The following is a 15,671-nucleotide window of genomic DNA, read 5'->3' as shown; positions in this document are numbered from 1 at the left end:
TCTAATGCAGTTCCACTTCCTCAAGACCTTACAATTTGTATCTTGGGCATCTGTTGTCACTCAAAAAAGCAGAAACTGAATGAAATCTGTGTCTGGATAGTACAGCAGCCGCCGTGCAACTTGATACAGCAGCTATCGACTCTCTTAAGAGACCTTAGGCAATGGGACAGTAATTCTTTTATTTTCTCAAAGACCTCCTGGCATCACAGAGATTAATAATAACCTCTGAAATGGTCACTGCTCCTACCAAGAACTATTTCCCCTTGCCTTATTTTCCTCACTTCCACAACCTCCATGGATGAATGCTTCCTAGGATGCAAATTGAACCACTGGTTCCCCCTTCTGGCCTTGTGAAAAACTCACAAGTAGTGTTATTACATATACTGTGCTGGATCTTAAAAAAGCTACTGTTTATACCTTGAAGCTTCTCCTACTTAGCTCTTTTTATTAATTCTTGCTGTCACAAATTGAGGCTTATTCTTCCTAATGTTAATTGGATTTTGTTTCTTTAAATTACATACTCCAACAATGTCTTGTCCATTTTTATCTCCTCAGTGAGCTCAACACTTTTACTCAGATTCTAATCTTTGTGAGCATTGAGTTCATTACTTTCATGAATTGTATGTTTTGTCTTGTTTTTGTAAGATTTTATTATTCGTCAGAGAGAGAACACAAGCAGAGGGAGTGGCAGGCAGAGGAAGAAGCAGGCTCCCCCCTGACCAAAGAGCCCAATGTGGGACTCTATCCCAGGACCCTGTGATCATGACCTGAGCTAAAGGCAGACGCTTAACTGACTGAGCCACCCAGGCATCCCTTGTGTTTTATTTCTAAGTAAATTGGGCCGATCACAAGTTCTCTAGATTGTACCAGTTGTTTTATCTGTGGAACAGCTCAACTCTCAATTCTGATTTCTCTTTGTCTGCCTTTTTCCCTGGCTACCCATGTGACTCCACTGATAACATTATTTTTAAAGTGTTTTGGAAAGGTGTATATACTGTTATAGTAGATTAATAGATATCTTCATTGTGATACCCATAAAGTATATTTAATTATTATGTAGAATTGTTTACAGATTTGATAAAGTAGGGAATTTGATGTACTACTTAAATGTCAAAGTTAAGAAAGGTTTCATTAAACAGTAGCACTTGTAAATAGAATATTTAAAGCTTGTCTCTTACTAGACATTGTAAATATCCGAGTTGATTGAGCCTAGCTTTTATTTTTTTTTTAAGATTATATTTATTTATTTGACAGAAGAGCACAAGCAGGAAAAGCAGCAGGGGGAGGGGCAGAGGGAAAGGGAGAAGCAGGCTCCCCACTAGGCAGGGAGCCAGAGCAGGATGCGGATGCGGGGCTCGATCCCAGGACCCTAGGACCACAACCTGAGCCGAGGGCAGACACTTAACCAAATGAGCCACCCAGGCGCCACGACCCTAGCTTTTAAAATAACAATTCTAGAAGACAGCTTCCAAAATACTCATTTTTTTTTTCCCCTTTTTTCTGTCCAGGTCACAGGAGACCCCTGGAGATGGGCAGCCTCCAGCTTTACCACCCAAACAATCAAAGAAAAACAGTTGGAACCAAATTCATTATTCACATTCTCAACAAGATCTGGAAAACCATATTAATGAAACATTTGATATTCCATCTTCTTCTGAAAAATCTACTGTAAGTAGCTTTCAGATATTCTCATATTTCTTCAAAATTTTTTAATCAGAAGTGAAATTTTTTTATACTGTGGTATGTTTTGTCTGTAATTTATATTACTGTACTTTCTCTTTTTCATCATATGTTGCTCATGAATTTTGCCATGATACAACCCAATTGTGGAATTTCCTTTTATCATTGCTCTAAAAGTTCATTCTTGACAAATTTATGTTGATTTTAGTCTTGCAAAGCATACATTTTCAGAACAAACGCTAATAATGCATTAAATACAACTAACTTTATTATATAATTTGCTGAATGCAGAGACTATCATTTTCATCAACCTTTTGAAATTGAGTACAGGTCCCTGGAGTATATGATCACTCTCTGTTCTGTAAAATATATTTATGAATTATGTTGGTACTTTTCCCTTAGAGAACGTGCTTTTACCACAACAAAATGGTAAATTTTTAGAATCCTCTTTAAATTTAGATTTATGAATTTTTAGAATCCTCTTTAAATTTAGATTTATGAATTTTCATTGCTTTCTCAAGTAGATGTAAATAAACGAAAAGTGAGGGGCGCCTGGGTGCCTCAGTTGTTAAGCATCTGCCTTTGGCTCAGGGCGTGATCCTGGCGTTATGGGATCGAGCCCCACATCAGGCTCCTCTGCTGGGAGCCTGCTTCTTCCTCTCCCACTCCCCCTGCTTGTGTTCCCTCTCTCACTGGCTGTCTCTCTCTCTGTCAAATAAATAAATAAAATCTTAAAAGAAAAAATGAACGACAACTGTGGTGTTACCTGTGTGGTGATTCTCATGTATCATTTATTCATTCATAATCATTGAGGTCCTTCTGTGTATTGGGTTCTTTGCAGGGTAGTGGGAATATAAAGACAAATAAGACCTGGTCCCTGCTGTTAAATAATCTGCAATCTAATTTGTTTGTCCATTCATGCAAAAATTGTTGAGTACCTGCTGTGTGCCATGCATTATTAGAGGCACCAGGGATATATCAGAATAAAATAGGGGGAAAAAACAAAAAAACTCTATCTTCAAGGAACTTACATTCTGGGGATAAGGGCAAGACAAACAGTAAACGAGGTAAGTAATTTAAATATATAGCATATTAGATTAAGGAGAAAAGTAAAGCCGGAAGAGGCCAGAGAATTTCAAGAGTGGAGTGCCACAACTTTGAATAGTGGAAGCCAGGGATGAACTCAGTGATGAGTCATAGAGCTATCTAGTGGAAGAACCGGTGAGCTGGGGGGTAGAGGTGCAAAGGAAGGAGTGTGCTTGATACGGTCAAGGAGCACCAAGGGAGTCAGTGTGGCCAGAGTAAAATAAGCTAATAAAGAGGAGGAGAGGGCCAAATTTAAAGATTCTGTTTTTTAACCCTGAGTGAGATAGGAAGCAAAAGAGGTGGGACGTATCTGAGGAGAAAAGCAGCATGATGTCACTTAAGTTGTAACAGTGTCAGTCTGACTGTTGTATTGAAAACAGACGAAAGCAGGGCAGAAGTAAAGATAGTGGGTGTGAGGTCGTACAGCATTCCAGGGATGTGGGGGTGATTCGGATCCGGATGGTAACAGTGGAAGGAGGACAACGTGGCTGTATTCTGGATAGTTTGAGAACAAACCTAACATCATATGCTGAGAGATTGGGTGTGGAGTACTAGAGAAAGAGAGCGATCCAAGGTAACAGCCAAGTTTTTGGCGTGAACAACTAAGAGAATGAAGTTGCCGTTTTCTGAGATGTGAAAGGTGGAGCCAGGTATAGGTGGATATCAGGAGCACGGCTTGGGACATGCCACGTTTGAGATGTCTGCTGGAAATCCATTTACAGTACGGTTCTGGAGTTGAAGGGAAAGGTCCAAGCCAGAGGTTACACTGAGGTTTGGTGGCGCACGTGGACAGTATGTAAAACCACAAGACAGGAAGACAACGCCAAGGAAGTGTGGTGTGTGCAGATAACTAAGTAAGAGGTTCTAGAAAGTGAGCCTTTGGCCCTCCTAAATGTAAACATTAGGGAGATGACGAAACCAGCAAAGGAGACCGAGAAGATGCAGACAGTGAGGTAGGAAGGAAACTAGTCCACTGGCTAACTGGCTGACGGGAAGAAAGTCACAGAAGAACCAACTTTGTCATGTGTTACTGGTAAGTCAAGTAGGATGAGGGTTGACAGTTGGACACTGGATATAGCAATGTGAAACTCTTTGGTGATCTTAATTAGAATAGCTGATGGAGCACTGGAGATAAAAACATGACTCTGGGAGGTTGGGATCAGGGGAAATAGAGACAGTAAATGTGGCCAACTCTTTAAAGAAGTTTAGCAGCAAGAGGAAGGAGACAGGGCAGTAGATAGGTGGGGAAGCAGAGACCAGTGAAAGTTCTTTTATTATTTTTTTTTTTAAGGGGAGAAATAAGAGTATTTCTCAGAAGGGTGGAGGAAATGGATAATATAGAGGAGTAGAGAATTGACATAGCAATATCCTTGAGTTTGGAAGAGGGCCTGGGTCTAGAGCAAGGAGGAAGACAGTTTGAAGGCAATACATTTAGATGTGATTATAGGGAAGAATATACAAATAACTAATACAGATGTAGGGTTATGGGAAGACTTCCCAAAGTGAGCATCTCTGACCTGTGTCTTGAAAGATAAGCAAGAATTAGCCAGATACTTCCCCTGAAAGAGCACACATGAAACATGTTCAGTGAAAGAAGCCAGTAACAAATGACCATGTATGTGAGATTTGACAGTAGTCAAATGTATAGAGACAGAAAATAGGTAGTGGTTGAGTAGGACTTAAGGAGTGAGGGTGAGGGGTGGGAAATGACTGGTAATGGGTACAGGGTCTCTTTGGGACATGATGAAAATATTTTTAAATTAAATTGTAGTGATGTTTCTACAACTGTGTGACTATAGTAAAAATTACTGAATTATACACTTTGGGTGAAGTGGATGGCATGTGAATTATATCCCAATAAAGCTGTTTTGAAAAAGCAGAGGGAGAAATGTGAGTTCTTTTAACACTTAGGAACACATTTGTGCAGAGCTTTGAGCTGGGTTCCAGGGATATTGCAGTTGGTAACTTAATTCATAATGCCTGTTCCTCCTTGCATTTAGCCTAGCATGCAGGGGCAAGGAGAGTGTATCTAGTTGGTGTAACTGCAAGTTATTAGAATTTACTTTCCTGAATTAACATTTGAATTTAAATTATGATTTTTTTAATACACTGTAGATAGTATCAACATACAAAAAGCATACACCATGTATATCTTTGAAGGAGAGATTATAAATGGGGAAATTACAAGTTATTTGTTTTTGTCTTTTTAAGCCTAATGGTGGTATTCCACAAGATAATCTTGTTCTAATCAGAATGAAACCTGATGAAAATGGAAGGTTTGGATTCAATGTAAAGGTAATCTAGAATTTGCACTGTACTCAGTTTTTAAATTAAGGCGTGTCTGTTTTGGTAATATTTGACTGACATCTGACTTGCTCTGTTGTTCAGGGAGGGTATGATCAGAAGATGCCTGTGATTGTGTCCCGAGTAGCACCAGGAACACCTGTGAGTTATCTAAATCTTGCAAGTAAATCCTGTTTTCAAGAAAATGTACTCATTTTATTTTTATTAATTTAAATAAAGGAATAAATTAATAATTTCTTTTAATTCATCAAGTATCAAATGTTGACTAACTCTCTTATATTGTTGGGAAGTTAGTTTTTATTTCCAGTCTATAAGAGTTTTTTTAAATCCCTGTTTTTGTAAAGAAGCTGTATATAACTTCCAGTGTTTCTAAAGTGTTAAAAGATTCTATGAAAAGACCGCCTTTAAACAGCAAAATTTGTTTTTCTTTTTTGTTTGCTTTTTTTTTTTTTTTTTTTCATTTAGAATTGTTTATCTACAGTCTATTTGCCTACTTTGTGTTTAAGAAATTTACTTTAAATAGAAATGATAGCAGTGTGGGACTCCTCGGTGGCTCAGTTGGTTAAGTGGCTGCCTTTGGCTCAGGTCATGATCCCAGGGTCCAGGGTTGGAGTCCTTCCAGTCATGGGGCTCCCTGCTCGTTGGGCAGTCTGCTTCTTCTTCTCCTTCTGCCTGCCACTCTGCCTGCTTGTGCTCTCCCTCTGTCATATAAAAACTAAAATCTTAAAAAAAAAAAGGAAATGATACCAGTGTTTTCCCTATAGGGACAGTTTTTAAACTTTTTATTGAAACATATTAAAAATAAAGTATTACAGTATATTAAACATTTTAACAAAAGTAAACACTCTATGTACCCATTATGATAAACCCACCTGTACCCTTCATTCACCTTCAGCACTCATGAACTTTCTGTTCCTCAGAAGGATAATTCTTAATTATGGATGTGTTATCTTTATTGCTCTTATATGTAACAAATACTGCTTTCAAATTCCCATTTATGTCTTTGCCTACTTTACCTGGTCTTCAGGGGCTTTTCAATCAGCACCTTTTATCATTTCCCTCTCCCTGTCCTAGGGCAGGTACACACCAGCAGCCTGAGAGAAAAAAGCCAGTTATGCTGTTTTTTGGTGCTTTGCAGCAACCTTAAAGTTAGTTTGAAGATGACAATTAAGACTGATCAGGGATTTCATGATACATAGTTTTGGTTCTGGTTGTTAAGGACTTTATTGGTTGCAAATAACAGGGTGCTCTGGAATACCCCTGGCTTAAGCATAAATACAAAATCATACACATAATCATATAGCTATAGAGGTTTCTCACAAAACCCAAGGATAGGGATGCAATTAGACCTCTAGAAAAAAAAACCTTTAAAATGAACATCAGGACTCTCTATTTTTCATCTCTATTTTCTTTTTATATTCCACTTTTCTCTCTCTGTAAACCAGTTTGTGTAGGGAATCAGCCTTATCTCTCTAGCTCCTCTAAATAAAATATAGTCTAAATAAAAAGAGTATACCTAGTAAGTTTCAGGTTAGTCCTATAACTATAACACCACACACTCTCTACTTTCAGATATGATTTTGACCCCTGCATCTCTACTAAAGAGAAATTGTATGGCTACCACTATTCTCAGTTGATATGATGGGCTAATGGTAACTTCCAGATTCGTATATTATCAGCTCAGCCATCCAGAGGCATTAAACCTCAGTCCAATTTAGTAAGTCCTTCATAGATCCAGCTTGTATCAGATGTCCATTTTTCAACAAATCACTTGTGGGCAGGGGGACAGGACAGGGATATGATGTATAAAATGCCTCCTGAACCTATTCTGCATGTGAAGGATGGGGACAGAGATGAGGGAAGTAGCCAAATTATTTATTAGTACATAAGTAATGGGAAATAGGTGTTTGGGACAGACCACAGATGAGAAGGTGAAAGATTGCTAAATTCTCACCTGTGGACAATGTCTAAAACAGAAAACTAGGGGCGCCTGGGTGGCTCAGTCGTTAAGCATCTGCCTTCGGCTCAGGGCATGATCCTGGGGGTCCTGGGATTGAGCCCCACATTGGGCTCCTCCGCTGGGAGCCTGCTTCTTCCTCTCCCACTCCCCCTGCTTGTGTTCCCTCTCTCACTGGCTGTCTCTCTCTCTGTCAAATAAATAAATTAAATCTTTTAAAAAAGAGAGAGAGAGAAGAAAACAAAAGGGGCGCCTGTATGGCTCAGATGGTTAAGCATCTGCTGTCAGCTCGAGTCATGATCTCCAGGTCCTGGGATCAAGCCCTACGTCTGGGCTGCTGGCTGAGTGGGGAGTCTTCTTGTCCTTCTCCCTCTCCCCCTCCCTCTTCTTGTGCTCACTCTGTCTCTCTCTCTCTCTCTCAAATGAATAAATACAATCTTAAAGAAAAAAAGTAAAATAAGAATAAAATAAAATAGAAAACTAAAGAAAAAAAAATGAGGATGTTATTTAGAGATACTGAAGTAGATACAAAAGATATAGGTAAAATGTTGAAAGAAGTTGCCTGGGGTGGGGAGGTGGTAGAGAGGAACACAAGAAATTGTTTCTTGTCTTAGTAATCTTATAGACCTAGTCATTTCTTTGACCTGTGTGTTATATAACTGTACTAAAAACAGAAACTTAAACTACAATTTTTTTAAATCAAATACATATCTTTTGACCCTTTGATTCCACTTTTAGCAATTGCCTCTAATGAAGCAGTTGGACTAGGGAACAAAGGGTACACAAGGATGTTCATTGTAATATTGTTTATAATAAAGATGGGGTGACAAAAATGTACATCATTAGAGTTGGTGAAATAAATTATATGCTGCTTTGCAGCTGTTGAAATGATGGATGATGTAGCTCCATGTAAGTATGGAGATACGTCCGTGTAAGATGGTGTTATAGAAAATGCAACAAGAGGAAATCAGAGAGGGAAACAAACCATAAGAAGCTCTTAATCATACAAAACAAACTGAGGGTTGCTGGAGGGGGGAGTTGTGGGGGAATGGAGTAACTGGGTGATGGACATTAAGGAGGGCACGTGATGCAATGAGCACTGGGTGTTATTTACTTATATGCCAGTTGCAGTAGTCAGTGAATGACACAAAAGAAATATTAATTTTCCTGAGCAGTGAATGTGTATCATTTTCAATTAAGTCAGAGATGTTCAGGGAACTTTGTATAGACAGGTTCATTTCCAAACAGAATGCTGTGACTATTAATTTTCTTTTTAGGCTATACAAATTCTTGGTAATTCTTCCTTTCTGTCATGTAGAACTATGTTCCATAAATATTGGCTAATGGGTGCCTCACTGGCTCATTTGGTAGAGCATGCAACTCTTGATCTTGGGGTCATGAGTTCAAGCCCCACATTGGGTGGAGAGTCTACCTAAAATAAGGAGAGGCTAGAAAACAGATCCATATTTAAGAGATAAGAGAAGACACAAAAGTTCCTAAAAGTCAGAGAATGAGAGACAAGAAAGGTGGATGGGTAAAGAAAAGAAAAGAAAAAACAGTGAAGCATAAGGGAGGAAGAATGAGGATTCCAGAAGGAAAAAAAAAAAATTCTTCAAAAAGAAAAATACATTGGCTGGGGGCTCCTGTGTGGCTCAGTTGTTTAAGGTCCGGTGCTTGGTTTCAGCTCAGTTCGTGATCTCCTGGGTTGTGGGATAGAGCCCTGTATCAGGCTCTGTGACAGCGGGGAGTTTGCTTGAGGTTCTCTCCCTCTGCCCCCTCCCCACTTGCGTGCTTGCTCTCTCTCTCTCTCTCTCTGTCAAATAATTTTTTTAAATATTGGCTGAATTTAGAACAAATTAGAACAATAGAAATTTATCATTTTTATATTATCTTATTAATATGGAGACCATCACAGTGTTCCAGTTGGAAACCTCATTTTAGGTGATTGGGGGAAAAGAACAGGATTTCAAATATTTTAATGTTATTTTTTATATTGGACATCTTCTGAAATGGATGAAATAATTCCCAATTCTTCAATTTCCAATTGAATTCCTTTTTTTCTTTCTGTCTGATTATCTCTGAGCCAGTAGCTGTTGCTTCAACAAAATCTGCTTAAACAAACAGCTTATCTAGACTTTCCAGGTCAGAATGCAAATAGAAATCTATGAACATAACCTGATGAAAAGCAGATTAAGTATAAGAGTTCCCATCAGTGATAAAGTTAAAAAAAAAATTACCTGCCTGTTTTAGCATATTGGTTATTATAGTGGCCCATTAGCCTCAGTCTCTGAACTGGAAATACCAGTGGATGTGTACGGTACAGTAGGAGAGATGCATAGCTAGCCTCTCCCTATCACATGGATTGCCTCCTCTTTTCTGCCAACTGTACCATCCACAAAATAAGGTGAGAGGGTAACTCTTTGCTCTGGCCATTACATACCTCCTAGTACCATTGACACCTCCCAGGTCACTACTCTTTGGGTCCTACAAAGGCACTTCAAAAACTTGGGACTAAATTGATATACAAAAGTATCACATTACTACTGCACTCCTCATATACAGAGGGAGTATATGAATGTCACCTGCTGCACTACGAGAAGTAGAGAGAGAAACAACTAGAGAGAATTGTCATAACCTCTGAATTGAATTTTCCAGATTTTAATGCTCTGCATTGAATTATCTCATTTTTGTCTTTGCAACTCTGTGAAATAATTTGTGCAGATATCTGCTCCGTTTTCAGAGTTTCAGGTGTTTAAAAACACACACTTCATAAGCAGCAAAAAGAACTTGGCTCCTAGACCAGTGCTCTTTCCACTAGTGACAATACCTTGTTGGATTTTATTAACTTTCTGTTCGTTACGAATTTGAGTAGTTGTGCTTTCATTTCTTCAAGCTTCCTTTGTTGTAAGGTCCAACCCAATCATTTCCTTCTCTGTCTAACCTATCAGCCTTCAGACTTGACTTCCGTATGTTCTCATTGCTGTGTTTCTGGAGCATGCAATCCGTATTTCTGCTTACCTCTTTTAGCTTAATTATGTCTTTGTTTTCTCAATAAAATGCAGGCAGTCCTCACTTTGCACGGTCATGCAGGACAGTAAAAATGTTTGTTTAGGCTGAAACTGTCAAAGCCATCTTGATAGTCAGTGGAGAAAGTTATAGTAGTTTCTATGACCTTTACATTTTTTGTCAAATAATTGAAATCTCTGTTTCTCTTAAAAGTGTATAGGGAGGTAAAAAAATAGTAAAACGAATACCGGTTTAGTATCCTGTAATTCAAACCACTAGAAATACTGAGAAATAAAGGTTCTATGTCCTTGTGGAAACTTATCACGGGTACTTTGAACAAGTAGCTTGTTGCCCTTTCTTGTTGTATAACTTAAAATACAGAGGGAGTGTTTTTCTTGCATTGGCAAATTGTCCTAATCATTTCTAAATTTGAATTCACTTCCAGCATTTTATCGGTGCATTTTCAGTGTTGGGAAATGTGACCTTCAGTGAGAACTTTTTTGCCAGCATCACTTCCTCTAGGACACCTTCATCCTTCTCATCAGAACCGCTTTCATCATTTATGTTAATAAGTCTACCTTTACTGAATTCCTTTCACTGCTTGTCTGGAGCTCTTTAACAGTAGTAGTGTCAGTATTTCCACTGTCAGCGGTTTATGTCCGACTGAATTTTACCTCCGTCACTATCACCCTTTTGTTTCTTCGCTGCGTTTTTAGCTTTTCTGGCCAGTTGCCTCTTTAGATTTAGGGAGACGAGGAGGTGACACAGTACCTGCTTTGCGCTGTCTGTGCGCACTGAGTAACAGATGCACAACACATCACCCGCAGACTTTGAAGGAAGTGATGTGATTGGTCACTGATAGTGATGTGTGTCTGTTATTTCTGTAGTGATTGTGGACTCACGAGCTAGTAGCAAAGCTTGTACTTTATGCAGTCATTCACACTTAATATATTGTGGTAACTGTAATTTGAACCTTGTTGGGAGACTGGTGTTATTTAACTGAACTGTGGTATGGAATCTGTACCTATCTGGACAGTGCAGAGTAAGGGCTGCCACTGTGTACGCACCTTGAGGTCATTAATCTTATCTGTGTATCTAGGCATATAATAGGGCATCAGGGGAAAAGTTGTTGAAAGAAAAAGGAAAAAAGTAGCTTCATGGGAAAGTTAGATTTCTGCTTTTTACAAACAGATGAATAAATGGATGGATGCTTTTCTTTATGTACTTTTCCTTCTCCTACTGTAGAATCTATAAAAATAAATTCCTGTGGTTTACTTTCAGAAAGCCATGTGCACATCTGAAACTTTATTTATGTTGCATTACAGGCCGACCTCTGTGTCCCTCGATTGAATGAAGGGGACCAAGTTGTACTGATCAATGGTCGGGACATTGCAGAACATACCCACGATCAAGTTGTCCTGTTTATTAAAGCTAGCTGTGAGAGACATTCTGGGGAACTCGTACTCCTGGTTCGACCTAATGGTAAGTACTCTATGCAACACTGGATATTTTTATGATCTGTTAATATTTGTTACTAGACACAGCAACCAGAGTGGGCTTTTTAAAACATACATCATGTCATTCAGTTTCCTGCTCAAAGCACAGTGGCTTCCATTCACACTTGGATTAAAATTCAGTTCTTGGCCCCTTTCCTGCCAGACAGCCTTGCTCACTCAATTCTGTGCTGGCGTTTTTTTGTTTTGTTTTGTTTTGTTTGTTCTGTTCCTTCTCCCTAAATCTCCTTGATTTTGGTATGACTTACACCCTCACTTCATTCAGGTCTCTGCTCAAATGTCATCCCCAGAAAGTCCTTCTCCTCTGACTACCATAGCTAAAATGGCTCCCACTTCCCTCAGTTGCTCTAGTGGTACGTATGCAGTAAATACTTGTTAAATAGATGATACATTTTAAACCGCTTTTAGAAAACTCCGTAACAAGCTATAGTTAAAGCATTTTTAAAAATCCCGTCTTTGTTGGCAGTAGACAATGCCAGTAGCCTAATCATGTCACGTCCTTCTCTGGACAGCTGACTTGTTAATTCAGAGCCAGAGTTCCAGGTTTAGCGAAGCCTTAATACCATACATTCTAGCTCCTTTGCCGATTGCTCGAGTTTCCTCTCAACAGCCTCAGGATCATCCTGCAGTGTGCAGCATTCAGTGGCTCCTGAAGCAGGTCATTTTCCCTTTGGATAGCTTGACCACTTAATTGAACTAAAAATTCATCTTTTTTCAGTCTCTTTGTTCCAAATTCTGTCCCTTTGTACTGTGCAGAATAAGTTAAATCCCCCTTCCTTCAGTTTTTTGCCAATAGCTAATTTTACCAGAAACCTTCCCTTTTCTCCAGTTTAACAATCCCACATCCCTCAGTGTTCTTATGTTCAAGTTCCCACAACACTTTACCTCCTCTGAGAAGCTCTCATATGCCTATATCCTAACATTAGACACATTCTTCTAGTTTCGTTCTGAACAGTATGCCATTAATCATAGTTTTAGCCACAAAAGTAATTGTCGGTTAATGCCTCGCTACCAGTTGTTGAATATATACCATAAGGAAGTAGAATGTAGTTAGAATCGACCCATTCCCCAGCCCACCCAACCCTGCAGAGTTTTCCAAGAGAGTTCCTTTAAAAGAATAATACAGAACTCTCATTTTGTCTCTTGGGTACAAACAGGCATTTTCATTTTATCTTCTCTACTTTGTGTTTTTCTGCATGCGTGGTCTAGAATTTTCTGTGAAAAGTCACAGGACTTCAACAGAACATTCTATTTTGACTTTTCAAGGAACTCATTCATTTAGGCCTGGTATTTAGGTGATTCATTATTAGGCATTTTCTGTCACATAATGCAACTTAAATTTTATACTAAGAATAATATTCTCTCAATCTTATTTGTTCCGTTTTCTCTTGATAACAGGTCCTAAGGAACTTAATAGTAAGTTCTGCACCTGGGCTATTTTGTGTATTCTCATTTAATCTTTATCCAATGAGATAGATGAATTATCCCCATTTTATAGTTGAAGGCACTTTAGCACCAAGACATTCAGTTATCTGCTCACAAATTCATGACTTATACAGAACCAGAATATGAACAAAATCCCATATAATGGAAAAGGCGTGTCTTTTTGCAATTCCAAATCACTTTAATACTTTTAAATTAGGAGAGGAAACCACCTAGGGCTTGTTTCTTTGCAAAAGATCTTTCTGTTGTTTTGTTGTCAAAAACTGGACTGGGGGGGGGGGGCGCCTGGGTGGCAACATCCGCTCAGGTCATGATCTCAGGGCTGTGAGATGGAGCCCTGTGTGTGGTTCCATGCTAGGGATGGAGCCTGCTTAAGATTCTTGCGCTCTCTCTCTCTCTCTCTCTCTCTGTCCCTCCGCCACTTGCATGTGTGTGTGCTTTCTCTAAAAAAGAAAATATCTAGACTGGGACCTGTATTTACTTTTAGTATGAGTCTATCGTGTCCCTTTTTATTTAAAACAACATATAATCAAACTTTAAAACTGTGTTTACAAAAAGTATCAAAAAAACAAACAGCTTGTTTTTCTGGGGTTTTTCCCTTTAAATCTCCTTCTTACACAAAATGCATTCACACATTTTTTTTTTCTTTTCATTCTTCTTTTCAGAAGTTTATTCTTCTCAGAAGTGCACACATCTGAACAGGAACCAGACCTCTTAAGCATGGGCAAAAGAGGCCCCAAGCTTGGCTCTACTCTTTCAGTATTTGCCCTTATTTGTGGGGATCAGGATTTTGTGGGACCGAGGGGGGCATGCCAAGCTATCAGTTGTGAGCACTTCTTTTCTTGACCACCTCATTTCAACCCTGAGTTCTCTGTCCAGATAGCTCTGATTCCATTTCCTGGGCCTGTGTGGCTATTTTCCCTAGGTCCATTCTCCCAGGGGTGGATCACACAGTATACATACCCCTAGGCCAGCAGGGTAGCTCAGAGGCAGCAGTTTGTAGAGGAGTGGAGAACAGGCTTACATATGTACTGGTATGTTCGCACATATGTTCAGAGGCTCCCATATTAAAGAATGGAGTTTAGGGTGGGAAAAGAAGTAAGACGGGCTGCAGGCCAGAGTCTGGGGTCTGGCTCTCTTCATACTACCGTGACCATGGATTCTGGCCTCCCAGGTTTTGTAGATGTGTTGAGGAAAGAGGATAGAACAGATTTTGTTTAACACTCTATTCAAGTTATTTGTGCCTTTTCATATCTGTATATATGGTATATAGGTCCCTGTTTCCACTTTTGTTCTAGGTCTAACAATTTAAGGGCAGGTCTGTTCTGAGCTGCTTCTTGGCAGCTCCTCTTTTTCTGTTTCTTCAAGTTACAGACATTTTCAGCAATATGGCCAAGGACGTTTTCTTTTCCGTAAAAGATATAGCAAAGTTCAACTTCACAGCCACTTTGTCTCTTACACAGTGACACCAGACTCAGATCTGATGAATTCTTTTTCCTGACACAGAATTAAAGAACACATCTGGTAGTTTCTTTTTGCCAATTGATTGAGATTTCCATTTGGCTTTTTTGTTTTTGTTTTTTTAGCTGTATATGATGTAGTGGAAGAAAAGCTAGAAAATGAGCCAGACTTCCAGTACATTCCTGAGAAAGCCCCACTAGATAGTGTCCATCAGGATGACCATTCCCTGCGGGAGTCGATGATCCAGCTAGCTGAGGGGCTTATCACTGGAACAGTCCTGACACAATTTGATGTAAGTAATATTGGAAAGGAAAGGGTGTTGGGCCATATTTTCTAATTAATTTCATGGTCTCTTAACTGCCTAATCTATGTTTTATAATTTATAAACTACAATGATATTCTGTGAAATATTTGACATAAAAAATGTTCTAAAATACATAATTTTAAACATTGCTCCCAAAATACTAGCTATAGTTACATAAATAGATAGTTATTTAAAAGAGAGGAATAAGGAGATTTTATATATATGTCATCAAACTAAATTTTTTTCTATAATTTAATAGCTATTTTAATGAAAGGTGTTAGATGAAGATAGGCTATGGCAGAGCTAAAAATCCTTAGTTAAAGGAAAATAACTTTTGTACCTCATCATGTTTCATCCTCCTCTAATTTTTTTCTGGTTGATCATCATTAATAGTTATTGCTCTAAAGTATGTGCTATTGATAAGTGACTATAAAACATTTGTGACTGTAAATCATTTAGGGCATGTCAGTTTTCTTTTAAGAAGTTCTTCTTCCCGGGCATCTGGGTGGCTCAGTCGGTTAGGCATTTGCCTTCAGCTCGGGTCATGATCCCAGGGTCTGAGATAGAGCCCCAAGTTGGGCTCTGCTCAGCAGGGAGCCTGTTTCTCCCTCTCCCTGTGCCTGCCGCTCCCCCTACTTGTGCTCTCTCTCTCTCTAGTAAATAAATAAAATCTTTAAAAAGAAAAAAAAGTTCTTGGTTCATATACTGTGTAAACCTCTCCAAATTAAATGAGAGCTAAATGTTCTCTGCACACTTGCTATTCATAACTTCAGATACGTTTCTGTAAGCAAAATTATTTTCAATTGTTTTATCATTTAAAAAAATACAATATATAATTCATTTCAGAAATTGTGCAGAATTCAGTTCGCAAATGTGGTTCAATGCCCTACTAGCCTAAGGTACATTATTGTATGGA

At 38.8% G+C, this 15,671-nt stretch overlaps 1 protein-coding gene across 15 annotated transcripts in view; it reads left to right on the top strand.

Moving 5' to 3' along the window:
• The window catches only part of PTPN4 (protein tyrosine phosphatase non-receptor type 4), a 206,984-nt gene that overhangs the window by 166,866 nt on the left and 24,447 nt on the right, over positions 1 to 15,671 (top strand). For all 15 annotated transcript variants that reach the window (XM_045804102.2, XM_045804104.2, XM_045804108.2 and 12 more), the window contains 5 exons: positions 1,509 to 1,668; positions 4,978 to 5,061; positions 5,155 to 5,211; positions 11,359 to 11,515; positions 14,577 to 14,743. In XM_045804102.2, the coding sequence (XP_045660058.1) occupies positions 1,509 to 1,668; positions 4,978 to 5,061; positions 5,155 to 5,211; positions 11,359 to 11,515; positions 14,577 to 14,743 (625 nt within the window). The remainder of the gene's footprint in view (positions 1 to 1,508; positions 1,669 to 4,977; positions 5,062 to 5,154; positions 5,212 to 11,358; positions 11,516 to 14,576; positions 14,744 to 15,671) is intronic.

Source organism: Ursus americanus, chromosome 1 (assembly GCF_024610735.1).
Source record: "Ursus americanus isolate L20-20 chromosome 1, mUrsAme1.1.p, whole genome shotgun sequence".
NCBI lineage: Eukaryota > Metazoa > Chordata > Mammalia > Carnivora > Ursidae > Ursus > Ursus americanus.
This window is presented reverse-complemented; position numbering and strand designations above follow the sequence as displayed.